Consider the following 19,680-nt stretch of genomic DNA (forward strand, 5'->3'; position numbering starts at 1 on the left):
GTTGACTTCATATTTTATCTTTACACGGTTATGTAGTGTGTTTGTTTCACTCCAGCTATGGCTGCATTTCAATGAAGGTGAAGGAATTCCTGTATGTTTAGGATTAAATTCCATACTCTTTAATCAAGCAGAGACACCCATTGACTTCGCTGGGAGCTTTCCTTCAGTTAAGGACCAGTTAGTTAAATTCTTTGGGATGAAAGGTACAATCGGAATGTTAGATGCTCACTAACCTGTAGCTTTGATAAGATTAGGGGCTGTTTTTGTAGCTAGACCACAGTATCTATGCGACCTATATAGATCTAGATAGCGTATGGAGCCTACTGGGAGCCATTCGGGCTGTATTAAGTTTTATTTGCCCCTATTAATGAGTCACTATTTGGAGAAAGCACAGGAAAGAGTGATGAGCGATAGCCAGGCTACTTGCAGAGACAACCCACCAAGTATAAATTGCAGAGGCGGGAACCGGGGATGTTCCTTTGACCCATGTAATGAATGATGAAGCTCACTAATGAGAAAACAGTTCTTGCAAATCCAAAAGGGGTGGCAGGGTAGGCTGGGGGAGATCAGAGGTCTTTGTTTCCTGGTCAGAGCTGTCCAGTTAACCCCATGAATGCCAAAGATCAGAGTTCCTGTCAAACCAGCAGCTTCTGATTCAAAAAAATAATGATTCTGCTCACTGTCAAATCTCTTTTCTGGCTGTGAAGATGCAGGAGCTGGAGCAGAGAGTAATCGAGGCAGAGCAGAGGGCTGAGAATGCAGAGAAACAGGTAAGAGGTTCTCCAACACTGACACTGTTATGAACCCAGCAAGCCTGCACTCTTAACAGTCTCCAAACCACTGTAGAGAGAGCACCCAACATTATGGAGCTTCCCTAGGGAGACACTTATTACAGAGCAATGAATTAATATTTCTGGTCCTGCCCCACTACCCTCCTGCCTGAGTTTCCAGGGTTGCCCTAAAGGAGTTAAGCCCAACACATGACACGTGCATTTCAGTTCTGCAACCAAAACATTTGAAGAATCCTGCAGAGAAGCAGCACCTTTACCTACAGATCTGTGGCATGGAGGCAGATAAGCCAATGGAGTGACTAACAGTCACACAGTATGTCATAACGGAAACAGAATAGCAGGGGGCTATTGCAGATCAGGATTGAAGCGCAATGTTGGAGCACCATAGAGGCTGTAAAACACAGTGCAATACACAGGAGTGCTGTTATGAGACTGACTTATTTCCTGGCCCCAATCCCATGACATTGCTCGGGATTACAAGATATTATATACCTATGTCATGTTGCAGGGAGATCAGTATCCACTGTTTCCTGTTTTAGGGGCCTCATAGTGGAATAGCAGGTGCTGCCACAGGTCAGGATTGGAGTGCATTGGCATAGTTATAAGAGGGAAGACTGCATTGCACCAGGAGCATCATCTCCTCTCTTCCAGGAGCCCCATATCACTCCAGTGAAGTAACAAAATGGCTTAAATTCCAGTCCCATTAGCCCTCATGTGGGATTCTCTGACCCTGGTGAAGTTTTTCCAACGTGATAGCAAGTGTACTATTAAATGTAAACAAGCAACATCTCAACTAGAAACATCCCATCCCCCATGCTATAAAATTATGTGGCGTACGAGGTTAATAACTAGCTGGTCCCCGTGCAAAATGTCTGACACCATGCTATCAGAGGTTCCTCTCCTGCTAGCTGTGAACAGCTCATTGTTGAATGCTGAGATGATAAGGGCAGAAGTGCGTGGGCAGTGGAGTAGGAAAGGATTGCGTATGGGACTGTAACAGAGGTCAGTGGGAGAGACAGGCAGAGAGATTGTCACTATGGCTATTGTTGAGGTCACTAGACCACCTGTGACTTAATTCAAAGGCAATGGCCTTGATTCAGCCTTGCTGACACAGAGATGGCGATTGTGCCCCCTGAACCAGCAGAGCGATGGCATTTACCTCTTCTCTCCAGGTGTTCTGCCAGGACAGCACCGTTTTACATTCCAGCCACAGCTCTGTAGGAAACCCACTAATAGAGGCTGACCCTTCCCGCCGACTCTTCCCACTTTCTGGGAAAAACAAGCCAGTTCTGCACTTCTGGCAGAGTGGAGGTTGTTGGTGGTGTGTGCCACTGTGACCGACCCTTACTGTAGCACACTTTCCACCAGTGAGAGGCCTGCAGCCCAGGCTGTACTGCCATACACGAGCAGAACCCAGGGGAGTGACTCGGGCCCCAAAGGTTGCTGCCTTTCCAACAGCACCACCCATATTAATATCCAGAGAGAAGCAGCTTTTCAGTAGAAATGCTTTAATTACACCCGACGGCTTTAGGAAGTGGAGCTGCCCCTCTCACAAACAGGTATATTCCGGGTGAATAAGCAGCATTTGTCAAATGAAAGGGCTCCACATGGAGTTTAGATTCTTTTGTTTTCTTTCACCCAATGAGACTGGCTGTTTGGATTGCTAATTCAGTGGGCTCCCACAGCTGCCATCCTCAATTAAAGAAACCGCATGTCTGCAGTCCCCACTCTGAGCCTCCAGCACAGTCAGCACTCAGGCATCAGACAGGCAGGAGGGGCCCTTTTTTTTATTTTATTTTATTATAATCACCCTGAACTCTAATGAAAACACATCCGACTCAGTGAGGTTAGCTTTCTGGCTGGGATGGCGGGTACCTGCTTTTCTGATTCAGTGCAAGGGAGAAGCAGTTTGCTTCTCTCTATCTAATGTAGACAGACAAGGGGACAAAACACAGTTTCTGCAAGTCTGAGGTGAGGGCTGCCAATGGAGCGTAAGCTGCTCTCTCATGCAGCATCTGTGAAGCAACCTGGTAATTGCCAGTGCTCTGCCATTCTGGCCCTAAGCCTTTGCCAAGATAGAGTGGCATTTGGGAAGAGCTGGTTCGAGAATTATTTGCAACTCAAGTCTTACTGACAAGATAGCGGTACCGGGTATTTGTCCATCATTACGTGTTATAATTACCAGGCTGAGTTAAGTTGAGTTTTTCATTGGTAAGGAACTTTACTATCTAGCAAAACAAGTTCTTTATAGAATCTTCCATACAAACTAGACTCAGACACTTCACAGGGTGAGATGATGATAACAATGGGAATTAGGAAATAGGCTTGGGAAAGAAAGTAATAGTAGCCTCAGAAGGTTGCAAAGAAAATTCAGATTCTAGAGGTAGCTGGATCCTAGAGCACTAAAACTTTGTAATACAAAAGAATTCCCACCTGTTCACATGAACTAGTGTTGGAACGGATGGGAACAGATATCCATTCTCATCCTGCTGGACCTCCGCAGCATCTGACATTGTTGACCATGAGATTCTACCATCTCACCTGAGAGAGATAGTAGAAATCCAGGGTAATGTGCTAGAATGGTCTCAACCAGGTGTGGGCAAACTTTTTGGCCCGAGGGCCACATCTAGGTATGGAAATTGTATGGCGGGCCATGAATGCTCACCCCTCCCATACCCCAACCCCCAATTTTGTAAGAGCCTCCGGCTGGGGGTGCGGACTCTGGGGTGGGGCCGGAAATGAGGAGTTCGGGGTGCAGGAGGCGGCTCCGGGCTGGGGTAGGGGGTTGGGGTGAGGGCTCTGGCTGGTGGTACGGGCTCTGGGGTGGGGCTGGAGATGAGGGGTTTGGTGTGTAGGAGGGTGCTCCGGGCTGGGACTGAGAGGTTCGGAGAGCGGGAGGGGATCAGAGCTGGGGTAGGAGGTTGGGGCATTGGAGGAGGTCAGGAGTGCAGGCTCTGTGTGGCACTTACCTCAAGCAGCTCCTAGAAGCAGCAGCATGTCCCCCCTCCAGCTCCTACGCAGAGGGGTGGCCAGGCAGCTCTGCGCGCTACTTGTCCGCAGGTGCCGTTCCTGCAGCTCCCATTGGCTGCAGTTCCTGGCCAATGGGAGCTGCGGGGGTGGCGCATGGGGCAGGGGCAGCACGCAGAGCTCCTGGCTGCCCCTACTCGTAGGAACAGGGGGGGGGGGGTCATGCCGCTGCTTCCGGGAGCCACGGCACACGCGGAGCAGGGCAAGCCCCCAACCCCACTCTCTGGCGGGAGCTCGAGGGCCGGATTAACACATCTGAAGGGCTGGATGTGGCCCCCGGGTCGTAGTTTTCCCACCCCTGGTCTGAGCCCTTTCTGCAATGTCACTTCCAACAAGCAACGATAAGGAAATTGCTCCCCTTACTGGTGGAGTTCCACAAGGATCAATTTACTCTCTGATCTTTTTCCACATCTATATACACCCACTAAGTGAACTGGTCAGATGACACAGACTCAAGTGCCAGCAGTATTCAGAGAATACTTATCATTTACCATATACAACCACACCACTACCACCAAGGTAGCCCAGTGCTTGTATGAGATCAGCTTTTGAATGAATAACAGTTGGTTGAAGCTAAACCCAAGCAAGGAAGAGGTGATGCTGGTGGGCAGAGGAAAGTATTCTGAAGGACTTGCAGCCCTGCTGCAGTCTCTGGTCATTGAAGACATGTGCCTACAATTGGTCAGTTCAGTCCATAGCCTAGGCGTACTCTGATTTCTCTCACATAGTAGCATCTGCAAGTAACATTTTTACCATCTACGCTTGGCTAGAAAATCCCTCCCTTCCTGGTGGACAAAGATCGGCCTTCAGTTATTCACATATTAATCACCTCCTAGATGGTTTATAGCAATACCTGGGCATGAAGTCTTCGGACTTAGGAAACTCCAGCTACTGCAGAATGCAGTGTTGTCTTCTCAGCAACACAGGCTATGGCGAACATATCAAACCTGTCCTCCACTCGCTAAAGTGGCTTCCAATAGACTATCAAATTAAGTTCAAGGTCTGTCCTTATCTTCAAAGCACTCCATGGCCTAGGCCCAAGATACCCAAAAGGATCATCTAAAGCTCCAGGATGGAGACTGCGGTCAACAACTCTGCTCCACTGGCACAATGGAACTCTTAACAAGAGTAAAGCTCATCTGTGCAGGAGACAGAACTTTCTCTGGTGGCCAGCCTAAGACTGTCTCATGAACTTCCCCAGGAACTAGGGACCATCACAAACCTCACCACTTTCCACTCCAAATGCAAGGTGCATTTTTTTTGCCCTTGCCTTCTCTAATATAAACACATAGTTTCAGATAGTTATATTTAAAACACTCCAAGACACTTCACTGCACATGCTTCTCCCTCTCGGGAGAGGTTGAGAGTGCACACACACACACACACACAACAAATGTTAGGTGGCTTAATGCACTACTAGAAGGCCATCAAATACTACAGTGATAAGCGTGGTATAAAAACCTACATAGAATAGAGGGGAGCCCAAAGGGAGGCCAGGCTGGTGGGTTTCAGCCTTTTTACCACTGTGTTAGTTAGCAGGTTTAACCTGCACAGTTGCAAAAACACCAGAAGCTGTCAAAGCTTTGTCTAAACTAGGGATCATAGCACTGGGAGTTTTTTGGTAAGTATCCCCAGTGTAGTTACAACCCAAAGGCTTTGAAGAGGATGACTAGGATCTTGAAGTATTGAATCTGGTATTAATGGGGATAAATAATTCAATATAGTATTAGCTGTAGTCAGTGTAGAGAGCCCTACCTTTCTATATGATGTAGGGTATTTATATGGCCTCCCTATTACCACAGATTGTGAGGTGCTCAGATACAAACTTGTATCTTCTCTTGTTTCTCATTGCCTTTCACCCTGTCCCCTTTGCTCCGCCAGTGATGCCAGTGGCAATGTCAGAACCGAACACACTGCATTTGAAAATAAAATGAATTGCAGAGTACCTTAGGCCTGTAAGAGTGTTTTTTCAAAGATCAGAGTTTTCTTTCTTTCCCTCCATCATAAAGATGAGCCCCCATTCAGAGTGGTTACCACTAAAGTAACTCATGCTATCACATTCAATTTTCATTAACTCCACCACCACCACCCATGGTCATTACAATGAAAGTATGAGGGTATCTTTCAGGTCAGAGTCATGGAAGAGAAGGTGAAATTGGCCAATATGAAAAACAGCGAATCAGAGAGTACCCTATACAGAAAATACCAGGAGCTGCTGGGCACAGTGCAAGGAAAGGATGATCTGATCAGCAGACTGGAAACGCAGCTGGAGAAACAGGTAAAGCCACCTTCCACTGGGAGATCTGTAGCATACATGGGCGAGTGGGACTGTAGGTAACATATGGTGCAAAGCTTGGTTTATCTCTCCATCATCCATACGCTTTCATCAAACCTGTGAAGGGAAACAATCTCCTTCTGGCTGGTAGGGTGACCCGAGTCTTGGTACGATGGTTCTCTGATCAAAGCAAGATTCCCTTCTTTCAAGGAGACATACAGGAATCCAAATAGACAAAACCAAAATCAAATCTGCCCCTGTTTAAGTTTGGGCAGATGGGGATTCATAGTGGGATGTGAAAATGTTTTATTGGAATCACTGGTTTAAATTCAGAATAGACTGGGAGAATGGACATCTCAGATTGAAAACAGCCTTTGACATCCTGGTTGAATCCTATATGATTCAATTCTTAAGTGTAGAGATTTTAGTGGTTCTGGGGTATGGTAATACGATACTGAGTCTCTTACCATTATGTCTCTGATCTGAACCTAGCTCGGGACATTACCATTTGATGGATGTTCAAAGGCCCATGTAAAATGCATTACATAGGATTTGCCAGGTCTTATCAAACCACTGGTCAATCAAGTCTGAAATCTCATCTCCAGCAGAGGCTGGCACCTGATGCTTCAGAGGAAGGCAAATAAGTAGAGTAATACACATTGCAAATGTTACAATGCTGTACTCAAGGCGGGAGGGGGGAAATCCTACCTCCCTGACATGAAGCATGAGATTTGATAACATTTGTAGTTAAGCATATTAAAGTAAGAGTAATTATTTGGACATAGAATTATCCAGGACTGTTTAAACCCAGGAACAGTATCTGAACTAGATGTGCTGCTGTGGCACTGAGTTGCACAGACCAATTAAAACTATGAAGTACCAGTTTTATTTTTATTTGTTGTATCTGTATGGGCCAATGATTGAGTGAACCCTTTATTCTCTTGCTTTGTGAGAGTGCAAAATGAAGCGAGTGATCATTTTTACTATCCCTAGTTTCTAATGAACTAGACTCCATGTTACAAAAGTCACCAGCACTTGGATTTGGCACAAAACCACTATCACAATTGTCACCTTTGTTGTCAGCCTCAGTAGAGAGGCCAATGGCTGAAGGAGCCAGGGAAACTGAACTTCTTCCTCTAGCTCGTACGCTTGGTTTCTCCTTGTAAGGTATCTAAGCTATTTTTGGAGTGGGGACCCTTGCACTGCCACCACCCATGCTATACGCAAACTGAGGCTAAACAGAGGCCTTCGCTTTCCAGCAGTATCAATCTAGCATCTTTCAGCAGCAAATTCCCTTAAGAAGGGAAAAAGAGAAAAATGATGTGACCACAAAGCTGGTGGCATGGTGTCATTACCCTAGCAGTCACTTCGGAACAATATTCCTTGTTTGATTTCTCAAACTTTACTCTTAGTAATATTATTGTAGCATCTAGGAGACCTGGTCATGGACCTATGCTAGGCACTGTACACACACAGAATATACCTGTAAAATCCTCCTTGAGTTTCCCCTCATGGCAGGAAGGTACCCGGTAGGCACCCAGTCTCAGTTCCCCCTTCCCTCCCAGGATCCCTCCAAACACTTCAGTGCTGTCTTGGGCTGAGAACACTTTTGTCACAGGATAGTTTGTGATGACACACATCTCAAAAGCATAACCCCAGAGCCTCTGGCTCTGCTGCCTTTTGTCACTTTTGACTCTTCTTCAGTCCCCAATCTTCCTTCAAGTAGAAGGTTGCTAGGCTTATCCCCATCATCTCCTGATAAAGTTTAGAGGCTCAACCAAAGCAAGAACACAAATAAGTCAACCTGCCCTGGGTTTAACAGAACTCTCACATCCTTCCTGAGTTCTTTCCCAGTTCCCTACCCTTCATACAGGACGGTGGCCACAGTATCAGTCTCCAGGGCTTTCCCTCCATCCAGTGCTCACAGAGATTGGCAGGAAACATTCTCTCTATCACTCTGCAGGCCTGTGTCTTCCTTCAGCCTCCGTTCTCACTTCATTTCCTGCCCTTATACAGGACAGTGGGCACAGAGCGCTCCCTTGGCCCTCTTCTGGCTCCAGAATCTTCATCTGTCTGCTTTTGGCCTGTCTCTCTTCCGTCCCAGCTCCCAGGCGTCCTTATATCTCCTGACCCCAGATGCTACCCCATCCCCTAATCAGTGGTAGCTAGGATACACCAGTTCAGTCACAGGAGGTGTGACACTCCCTAAAATGGGGTTCAGTCACCCTGTGACAATATTCCACCTATAGATAGACCAGTGTCCCCATGGTGTCCAGGCTCAGGTTTTGGGCCTGTTGTCCCCAATTATATTACTTTGACTTTGGTTTCTCAATGACAGCAACAGCTGTGTGTCACGGGGACCTTGATGGGATTTCAGGCTTTCAAAGTAACCATCCTTCCTAAACCTCCAACTCTAACACCTGCCCTCTAAGTTCCAGATAGAACTATTGACGTTTATAGAATTCTCTTCATTCTGAAGGACTGAAAAACATTTTACAAGGTACACATGGGAATTGTTTAATTTTCCACTGACATGTAGCCACCGATTGGGTGGAAAACTACAGTTATTTAACACCACAGAGCAACAACATTACATAATAATGTAGGATGGGAGGAGTAGAAGACTATGTACAAATGAAACTCTGGAAGGCAGAATGTAATTGCCCAAGATGGAATTAGGCCAAGATACATCAGGGCCCCAAAACAGATACCCTGGAATTGTTAGCCTAAGTTTTCAAAAATGACTCAAGTGGATCTTGAAATCACCAGACACCTTAAAGGGGCCTGATATCAGAGGCCAGGTGAGCATTAATATCTGACTACACTTCAGTCCTGGGACCACTTCACTGAATGGAAGTTCCAGTATATAAGCCACTACTGCTACAGTAACCCACTAAGAACATCATGACCGTGTTCCCGTAATGCATTTAATCCTCTCTTTGCCACAGAAGCAGTTGAGGGCTGAGGAAGCTAAAATTGTTCAAGACAAAGCTGCCAAGATCAAGGAGTGGGTAACATTTAAGCTAAGAGAGGTGAGTCTCCAGCCTGTTGTCAGCTTCTGTGGTGTGCAGTTGGAAGTGGTGATTCTATATGTTGCTGGAGTTAAAGATTGAGCACTTTGTATGGACAATAAAAGAAAGATATTATTATTCCTGGGGGAATTCTGCACCACTGACTTATGCCAACAGGGAGGATGGGCTCTCTAAAGTCACTGACAAAATTTGGTCTCTTCAAGGCATAGCCATTGTACCACTCAGTTAACTAGCCAGCCATCAAACTGGAGTGTGGGTGATATCTACATACAGAAACTCTGGATGTCAGGGTCTCTTCTTGCACTGAGTGAAACTTTTCATGTTGTCTTAAATCCTTGTATTCTCCTACACTGGCTTACTCCTGGGGGAATTCAACACCACTGCGCCCGCATAATTAATTGGCCATGCATATTTTTAATTTTTGCACAGAAAAAAGCGTCTGCTGGAAAGTTGCTGCAGTTCTGCCTTTTGTCCACAAGAGGGCACTACGGTATTAGAACAGAGCAGCCTCGGCAGAAAATAACTTCGGCTGGAATGTTGCTGCAGTTCTGCCTTTTGCCCACCAGATAGCGCTGTGGCAATAGAACAGAGCAGCAGCTCCTGGCCAGTTAGGGAAGAGAAAGAGCCTGCCTTCTTCACAGTGCCTGTGGGGCTAGGTCCGGAGAAAGGGGCTGTGAGGAGACAAACAGCGTGGGACTGCTGGGGAGTCAGACAGGGGCTCATAAGGACTAGTGGGGGAGGACAGACTGGGGCAGGGGCTGAATGGGAGTAGAGGCGCAGGGCCACAGGGGGATGGGGGAGGGAGTACAAGACCACATAGGGACAGTGGGTGGCTGAATCGGGCAGAGAGACACATGGGAGCAGGGAAAGGGAATTCAGGGCCATATGGGGTCTGAGTGGGAGTGGAGGGACACATGGGGTCAGGGGCAGATGTGCCTGAATGAATGGGAGAGGCTAGGGGTCAGCCAGGGTCTGCATGGGAGAAGCTCCCTAACAATCCCTCCCCTCCCCCCCCCCAAAAAAAAACAACCAAAAAACCTGTTCCATACTTTTCCCACCATACACAACAACCCTCCAAGTTCACACTCAGGCTCCTTCCCAGCAATTACTTCCCTCTCCCTCAGTTCCTCTGTTACCCCTGACTCCCCCAAGCCTTTGCACAGCTTCTGAGGGGTAGGGGAAATACAGTTCTGTATTGCAGTTTAAATTAATTATTACTCAGAGTTCTGTATTAATATGCCTAGTAAGGAATCTATTTGTCCTGAGTCTTTTTTGTTGTCTGTATTGTTACAGACATACTTGCTGACAGGTATTTTGAAATAAATGACCCAAAATAATTGAAACGTGTTGTGATTATATTGTGTTATTTTGACAAATATGCAGAATTTTGCAGAATTTGAAAATATTGTGCACAGAATTTTTAATTTTTTTGGTACAGAATTTCCCCAGGAATAAAGATATTCACTGCCACAAAGGAGTTAATGTTTGCCACAGCACACAACTCATGATGCATGGGCAGATCCTCTGTCCTCGTGACTTAGGACAATTTACTGATTTGGGCAAAGTTTGCCTAATACAGTAAACTGGTGCTGAGTTGCCATGATCAAATTTCTACCTCCAAGAACCAGAATTTGAAGTAAATTGTTCTCTCATTCAGAGGAAGCAAAGACTTCCCCACCATCACCCTCTCCGGTGAATCCCAAGATGCAGTTCCTGTCATTCCTCCCGAGGCAGCACCTGGCTCATAGCCATTTTATTTCCCACTCCTTCTTAAAGTTACTAAGTCTGTCTGACACTGTTTTCCTCCAACATGGCATTCCCTCATGTCTGCCCTTCCCCTCTCTTCCAAACCCCTCTGAGCTCCTGGGCCTTTATCTCATTCCAATGCCCATTGAAGTCAATGGGATTCTTTCCACTGACTTCAGTGAGCACTGGATCAGGTTCCTGCTGTCCCATCTCAAAGCACTTTTTAAAAGACTCAGTAACTCTTTACTCCTGGGATTGAGGCCACACATACATCTCCAAACTTTGGAGTTCTCAATTTGTTTCAGGAAGGAAGTTGTTAGCATGGTGCTTTATGCCTATAGGTGGTGCAGGGATTCTTTATGTGGAACCCTGTGTTTGGGTGAGAGTCCCCAGTCTCTCTAGTACTGCCAAGATTATTCGCTGTGATGTGTCTCTTTCCCCTCCCTTGAATATATATTTGTAGGGATTAACTTCATGTCTTTCCCACCCAGTCCCTCCTGACACATGGGGGATCCCATCACAGTGTGTGCAAGAGGAAGGAAAGCTGACACTCTCAAGTAATAGTAGTTTAGCTGTCTCTTTCCTACCAATTGTTTCCCAAAATATCTAACAGGTAAATTATATATAATAGCAGAGAGAAATGATGAGGCCTATGCAGGGGAGAAAAAAGGTGCTTTCCAAGGATATTTGGGAAGAGTGGGTAGGTGCAGAAGGGCTATTCCAACTGGCAGAAGCTGCTGCTGAGAAGAGCTTCAGAGCTTAAAGTTAAATTTATCTGTTCTTTTTCTTGTTCTTATCTTGAGACTTAATTGCAGTCAGACCTAAACACTTTTTGATGTTGGGGAGTGTTTAAATATTTTTTTTCAGTTTTTATTATTGTTTCATAGCTTGAGCTAGAAAATTACCACCTGAAAAACTGTAATCAGAGGCTGACAGAGCAAATTGAAGCCCTTCAAGATGCATTACAAGGTAAATATGTTCATTTTGGAATTGTAACCTAGTAACCAGCTGAGGACTGGTAGTCAGGAATCATGGGTGCTGCCATAGATTAGTAAGTATGACTTGGGCAAGTGGCATAACCTCTGTTCCTTAATTTGCCCATTTTTGAAATGTGAACAACAATGCTTACCTGTGAGGCTTAATTATATCAATGTTTGTAAAACCATCTGGATGGAAGAAGCTATAGACGGCAAGTTGCTTTTATCGTAACAATGCTCCTTATTGGGTGCCAGTGGGGATTGAATCTTGGACCTCTAGTTTAGGAGGCTGCGACTGCTTCCAAGCTAATGGGCTTGGCTGGCCCTTTTGCTCAGGGAGTCAAGGCTGTCATTGGCAAAACCTTCATTGACTTCAGTAGCGCAAGATCAAGTCCTTGATGAATTTCACTATACTTCCTCCCTGGGTAGAGGCATCCACATTGCCAGAGAGTCACCATCACCAGTGGCACTATTGGACTTCTTGTTGACATCTTACCAGAGAGGAAGTAAGGACTGACTGAGCCAAGGAGACTGAACTCTCCCCATTGCTCTGGGGGGCGGGAGGAGAGTGTTCCCTCTGGCACAAGGTTGAGGCATTTTGGCAGAAGAGGGTGGAAGAAGCTTAACATTGCCTATGCCTTTACTGAACCTGTTCCATAGGTGCTGGAACTAGGGGTGCTACTGCACCCCCTGGCTTGAAGTGGTTTCCATCATATACAGGATTTACAGTTTGGTTCAGTGGCTCTCAGCACCCCCACTATACACATTTTTCCAGCACCCCTGACCTTTTCTGTGGCTAAAGAGAAGACTTTCTTCTCGAGGACTGTGAATCCAGCACCTTTCATCAGAATATAATTCACTTCAAAGGAGGAAATTTCCTTTTCTCCAACTTTCCTAGCCTAAATTGAGTCCATTAAAAAAAAAAATAAAGTCTAGAAATGGGAGCAGATGACCTAGATTTGCACTAGGCAGATAGGGAACATTTCTCTCCTGCTAAGCTCTTATTCTGAGATGTTTTATGCCCCCACCCCCACCCCTCCAGCACCAGGGAAACCATGCAAAGTTCTCGCCAAATCCCAGCACACTTCCGGTCAGGTGCTTTTCAAATGGGTTTCTCTCATCCCCTCTGACTCTGGCTGTTTACACAGACAGAATGGCTGGTAAGCTGCATTAATAATCTAGTATTAAGTGATCCCTGGATCTCAACCCATTGAACAGCAGACAGCTCAGCACTGCGCACCCAACCCCTACCCCCACCTAATTGCACAGACTCACTGTGCCAGGCTAAATTGAGAGGCCCCAGTAGACAGATAAATCTCTTGCAGTCAGCCATGCTGATATTAACAGCTTCATCTACTGGCATCTCCCGACATTCCTGGGAACCTGGAAACATAGCGTAATATTTCATATGAATGGCATTTTTGCAGAGTTACACTGATGTCAGGGTGGGGAAAATTCATACAGGGATCATATTAGGACTGGGTGGGTGTCACAACCAGTTCCTTGTGCCTCTAGGGTCACACACTGATGGTCCTTGTTCCTTTATATCTAGTAAGAGGACATACCTGCCTAGAACAGCACCCTGCCTTCCATCTTCAGGGCTCCTTAAATAAGTCTGCCAGTCCAGAGTCCTTAAAACATTCCCCTAATGGGTCTAATTTATGTATATACAATTCAAAAACACTCAGTCCTAGTAATCCTTCTCTCTCCAGGCCACTCCCACACCTCCCAGTGTCTCAAACTTAGTCCTGGGTGTTCCCACAGAAGAGGATCCAAGCCTCCCAGCTTCATTCTAGTTCTTCCCTGCTTTTGGGCTGGGCAGGCTGCAGTCTTATTCCCCTACTGTCTCAAACTATTCTGCAGCTTCCTCTCTTATTGCCTTCTGCTGTAGACCCAGGTGCCTTCCCTTAAACCCAGTTGGGCAGCAGGTGATCAGTCACAGCTGCACAGGACTCCACTCCTCAAAGGGCCAGTCATCCTGTGACATTTCTCAAGAATGTGGGTTTTAGGCTCAGATCCACAAAGGTACCTAGGGGCCTAACTCTTAGGTTTAATCACATAAGTCCTAGGACTGTTCCATTGTGGATAAACACTTAAACAGTCATTGAAAGAGAGAGAGAAAGTGAGAATGGGGGTATAGCCTAGTGGTTAGTGCGCCAATCACTTCTTCATTAGTTGTGCAAATGGAACAGCTTCAAGAGGAGAGACTGAGGGACCTCCACATGAGAATATCCAATAGTTCAGTGGTTAGAGACTCCTGTTCAAATCCTTTCTACCCTTCTAGCAGAGATGGGGGACTTGAACCTGGGTTTCTCAGGTCAGTGTTCTAACCCTTGGGCTAAAAGTCATAAGGCAGGCAGCAGAACCCCCTCTTCTTTGTCCAGTTGTTTTATGTGAAATGAGGCAGGCACCTAACTCATTCCAACAAGAAACACCTTAGGCAGTTAAGCTGCCTGACTTCAGGTGGCTGGTCCCTGTTCATGGATCTCTAAACAGAGATAGTTGCCTCCCTGCAGCCCAAACTTAGGTGCAGAATGCCTTGAAGGGGGTGGGGCTTTGCACACACCCCTGTCATCAGCATCTCCCATTAGCTAGTTTAGGTAGCACCATTTCTAGCATGCTGGCTTTGTGGATCACATTCTAAGGTGTCTGTCTCTCCCCATTCATTGTATAAGGACCCGAGGCACTTAATTCAGGCTTTGTGGATTGTAGCATATTCCTATGATTTTCTAGGAGCCTAAAAGTTAAGTGCTATGACACTCAGGCCTGGTCTACAGTGAGGGGGCGGGAATCAATCTAAGATATGCAACTTCAGCTATGAGAATAGCGACTTAGAATCACTTACTTCGTGTCCTCTCGGCGCGGGATCGATGGCCGCCGCTCCCCCGTCGACTCCGCTTCTGCCTTTCGCCATAGTGGAGTTCCGGAGTTGATGGCAGAGCGACTGGGGATCAATTTATCGCGTCATAAGTCAATCCCAGATAGATCGATCACTACCCGCCGATCCGGCAGGTAGTATAGACGTACCCTCAGTGTTGCAATGCTTAAGTCCCTTAAGGGACTTATTCTCTCTACAATCAGCAATAATTTCCCTTACCCTTTGTCCTCTCCTCTGTCCGTGTACTGTTTCAATTTGCATTGACCTTGTAAACCCTGCTGGCAGCTGAGCAAGGCTTCTGAAGTCTGTGATACTCAGGCACCATTATTAATTATATGTTGTTATTCCTGGATATTCATACATATATATATATATATATATATAATTTCTATCTAAAGCATCTTGGAATCTGGTTCTTTGGGACAGAAGACACAATATAAATGTCAAGGTTATGAGAAGACTTGAAATGATCCATGTAATTTCCCATTCTATTGCAGACCCTACACAAAATTTTCTAGACTGTCAGGATTTTGCAGAAGGTCCAGAGAAGAGCATCTGAAATTTAGACATTTAGGGGTAGGGTGTGGGTTTCTGTCTGAGAAAAGATCAGAAAGATGAGGGGCCAGATCATTTCTTTGGCCCTCCTGGGCAGAAAGGCTGAAACCCTAGCAGATCTGGCCTAGACTGGTTCAATGAGCAGTTTCCGCACTTCCTTTTTCAAACTCACATAAAGGCATTGTTCAGATCAGGCCCTATACCTAGGGGAGGGATCAGGGTGGTGACATGTCTGCCCTCTGAGGTGCTATTCCCTCACCAGCTCCACAGTTATTCAGTGAAAAGTTAATACGAGTCCTGCCATTAGAGTAGCTATGAGCTAATGACCTAAGCGCAGTGCTGAGAGACAAGTGCCCTGTGTTCAGTTCCCACCACAGACTTGCTGTGTGGCCTTGGGGCATATATTTGCTTATTTCTCCAGTTTTGTAAAGCATTTTGGGGTATTAATTTGGCTGACAAACTCTATATAAATACAAAGTATTATTATTTTTTCACAATTAACCTAGTCGTAGTGCCCCTTCATAGTCAAAAACTCACTGCATCTCCAGAAGGTAGGATCAGGGTCAGTGACTACTGGGTAGTTGCTTGATTGTGTGCTCCCATGATATTCCCATAAAGGCATGAGGCATTGAGGAGGCCCAGGGCCTCCCCATGGATATCCCTGACTTAGGGGGGTTTGTAGACCAAACCTTCTGTTAGTTGAGCTTGGGTACGCCATCCTTCTCCACACCCTCACTGACGCCATTAGAAGGTATCTATAGAGTTCAGATAATCTCTAAGATTACGCAGTATGGAAGAGAAGAGAAAGAAGTGACAGAGCAGAGGTATTATATAGACATTAAATAAAGGAAATTCGGAAGGCCAAGCAGGCATTCCTGTTTATCCCATCCTGTAACATAACACATGGAATGAAAACATAAACCTAAAAAAGGAAATTCTTATGAACAAACCATATTATACATTTAAGAGATTTGATACCATGGATATTATTGGGAAAAACAGTTTAGAAAGATTTTAAAGGAATTTAGAAGAACAGGAGTACTTGTGGCACCTTAGAGACTAACAAATTTATTAGAGCATAAGCTTTCGTGGACTACAGCCCACTTCTTCGGATGCATGCTTATGCTCTAATAAATTTGTTAGTCTCTAAGGTGCCACAAGTACTCCTGTTCTTCTTTTTGCGGATACAGACTAACACGGCTGCTACTCTAAAGGAATTTAGACATTCATATGAATGAAGGTAGCATCTTTAGCTGGTGGTAATAGTTACAAAGGCTCTCAAATCTTCATGTTTCAGGGCATCCACTGATCACCAGATGGGGATAGAAGGAAATCAAGCCAGATACTCTTCTAGTTTAATGTAGTGTAGCTCCACTGAAATCACAGGGGTTATACTGATTTACACCAGCTGAGGTTCTGGCCCATTAGCTCACCTGTGACATAATGTTGCATGGGTATATAAGTTACTGGGGGCATTTCTCTTCCCTCTGATCCACAGGGTATTGGCTGCTGTCAGAGAAAGGACTATTATAGTTGGACCATTGGTCTGTTCCTAGGAATATGTCTACACTGCATCTGGGAGTGAGCCTCCCAGCCTGGGTCCACAGGCTTATGTTTGCAGCGTTCATGCTACTGTGCTAAAAATACCTGTGTAGACATTGCTTTGATGTTGTGATTTGGGCTGCAGGTCAGGCGCTCAAGCCTACTTTCTCCACCCCCCGACTTGAGAGCCACAACATCTACACAGTTATTTGTAGTCAGTGCTTAATTTGTAATGAAAGAGGTGCCGGGGCTCAAGCAATTTTTTAAATTTAATAACTGATGTGGTAAGCCCACAGGTGCTGGGGCTAAGCCCTGGCACAAATTAAGCACTGGTTTTAGTATGCTAATGCTAGCCCTGCTAATGTAAGTCTGTGGACCTGCACTGGGAGGTTTGCTCCCACATGCAGTGTAAACATACCATGTGACTGAAATACATCTGACAGGAACTCATCCTAACAAGCAACACTTTGGACAAAAAACATTTAAATGCCCTAACCATCCTTCTTCTCTCTTTTTAGATTTAACAACCATCCCTCCTATTGAATCTCTTTGGAGCTATAACCCTTTGGTGCCCAGAATGCTATTGTCACCCTTGCTTGAGAAACCAGACCAGAAGTCCGTGCTCCTTGGGCTGGGTGTCAAAAAGGAGTGTCCGGGAAGAGCTGCTAAAGGTGTTCCCCCTACACCAGGTATGATCCTTGTTGATGAAGCCTCCATTGCAGAAGAAGACACTAAATCATTGCCCTCACAGAACATGCTCAGGGTCATCCCTGATCCATCGAACTGGAAGCCCTCTTTAGAGAAAGATACGTTCCTTACTGTAATCTCTGACACTAGCTCAGGGAGCCCTGATCCCACACTACTGGACCTCGCCGTTGAGTCCACAAGTGACCTTGAAGCCCTGGCTTTCCAGTCTTCCTTGGGGAGAAACCAGAACTCTCTTAGCACCTCAGATCAGATGGCATCAGAGCTGGGAAACGCCTCAGATGAGCTGAGTGCCAAGTTCCGCTCCCACAGGCTGGACTCCTCTTCCTCCGGGGAGATGATGAGTACCCCTGATGGCTGTCTCCCAACTGCAGAGCCAACACTGGATTTGCCATCATCCGTTACTTCAACACAGCCAAGCTTTCCAGGGAGGGAATGTGGACTAGGCAATAGTCTGACTCTCCCAAAAATCCGGACACCCAGCACCCCAAGAGACAGTATCCAGCTAGCAAAGAGACATTACAGCCAACCCCAGCCAGGTGCTGATTGCTTCCATCATGTAATGAGCATAGAGGTTGGCACCTTCCAGCCCATAACAACCTCAACACTCTGTCCTGCACAAGTAGAGGAGACAGACATTGATGATGATGAGCTGCCAGAGAAGATGGAGACAGACGGATGCCCAGTTGGGGAAGAGGCTGGGGTGGGAGTGGAGATTGATCAGCATCCTGGTTCAGGCAAAAATGAAGCTGGGAATTCTGAAGCTGGACCACTAGACCCAGGAGGCAAACCTCCTACTCCACCACTGCACAGATTCCCATCCTGGGTAAGAAACGCAGGTGGCACTACATATACTGTTCTGGTCACCTTTCATCAGTACTTGGGTGCCTCTGTCAATAATGGTCGGGCTTGGGTTGCCTAGGTGAAGGCTTATAGTGACCTTTATCTGGGCTGTTTGGCTTCTAGCAACCTTAGTTAACTTATGAAGGCAGCCATCTTTACCAAGCCAAATAGTTCTAGATAATGAACATACTGTTCACATTGGAAACTTTTATTCTTTTCTTTTCTTTAAAAAAACAAAAGCAAAATATTCTCTGGAAAAAATTCCCACCAAAGAAATATTAATCTTGAGAGATCAAACTCAAAAGTCAAGAAATGCAAATCTACAGTTGAAGGTTCTTCTATCCCCATGTGAAATTACAAGCCGGATAGGCGGGAAGGGGAGAAATAGCACTAGGACAGACTGTTGTAGGAGACAGAGTCAGAAGGATCTGTCACCACTAGAGAATGCTTCCCTCCAGAATCTGAAAAGGAACTCCATATTCCAAAGTCTCCACATTATTCTGCTATCACCAAAAGTAAAGTGTGCCACTGGCAAAGCATATGTCTCGTCCCCCTCTAGTGACCAGCCCACATAGAAGATAACAGCCTACAACTATTACTACCAGTTACTCCATTAGTTTAAGTGGCAGAGGTCTGTGTGGGGGATCTAAATGTTCCAACCCTGCTGAAAAAAGCAACAGAGGGTCCTGTGGCACCTTTGAGACTAACAGAAGTACTGGGAGCATAAGCTTTCGTGGGTCAGAACCTCACTTCTTCAGATGCAAGTAATGGAAATCTCCAGAGGCAGGTATATATCAGTGTGGAGATAACAAGGTTAGTTCAATCAGGGAGGGTGAGGTGCTCTGCTAGCAGTTGAGGTGTGAACACCAAGGGAGGAGAAACTGTTTCTGTAGTTGGATAGCCATTCACAGTCTTTGTTTAATCCTGATCTGATGGTGTCAAATTTGCAAATGAACTGGAGCTCAGCAGTTTCTCTTTGGAGTCTGGTCCTGAAGTTTTTTTTGCTGTAAGATGGCAACCTTTACATCTGCTATTGTGTGTCCAGGGAGGTTGAAGTGTTCTCCTACAGGTTTTTGTATATTGCCATTCCTGATATCTGACTTGTGTCCATTTATCCTCTTGCGTAGTGACTGTCCAGTTTGGCCAATGTACATAGCAGAGGGGCATTGCTGGCATATGATGGCATATATAACATTAGTGGACGTGCAGGTGAATGAGCCGGTGATGTTGTAGCTGATCTGGTTAGGTCCAGTGATGGTGTTGCTGGTGTAGATATGTGGGCAGAGTTGGCATCGAGGTTTGTTGCATG

At 45.8% G+C, this 19,680-nt stretch overlaps 1 protein-coding gene across 3 annotated transcripts in view; it reads left to right on the top strand.

Moving 5' to 3' along the window:
- The window catches only part of PLEKHH1 (pleckstrin homology, MyTH4 and FERM domain containing H1), a 93,915-nt gene that overhangs the window by 22,778 nt on the left and 51,457 nt on the right, over positions 1–19,680 (top strand). For all 3 annotated transcript variants that reach the window (XM_034769354.1, XM_034769353.1, XM_034769355.1), the window contains exons 3-7: positions 708–770; positions 5,947–6,096; positions 9,042–9,125; positions 11,759–11,840; positions 17,342–18,354. In XM_034769354.1, the coding sequence (XP_034625245.1) occupies positions 708–770; positions 5,947–6,096; positions 9,042–9,125; positions 11,759–11,840; positions 17,342–18,354 (1,392 nt within the window). The remainder of the gene's footprint in view (positions 1–707; positions 771–5,946; positions 6,097–9,041; positions 9,126–11,758; positions 11,841–17,341; positions 18,355–19,680) is intronic.

The sequence above is a fragment of the Trachemys scripta genome, chromosome 4 (assembly GCF_013100865.1).
Source record: "Trachemys scripta elegans isolate TJP31775 chromosome 4, CAS_Tse_1.0, whole genome shotgun sequence".
Lineage (NCBI taxonomy): Eukaryota > Metazoa > Chordata > Testudines > Emydidae > Trachemys > Trachemys scripta.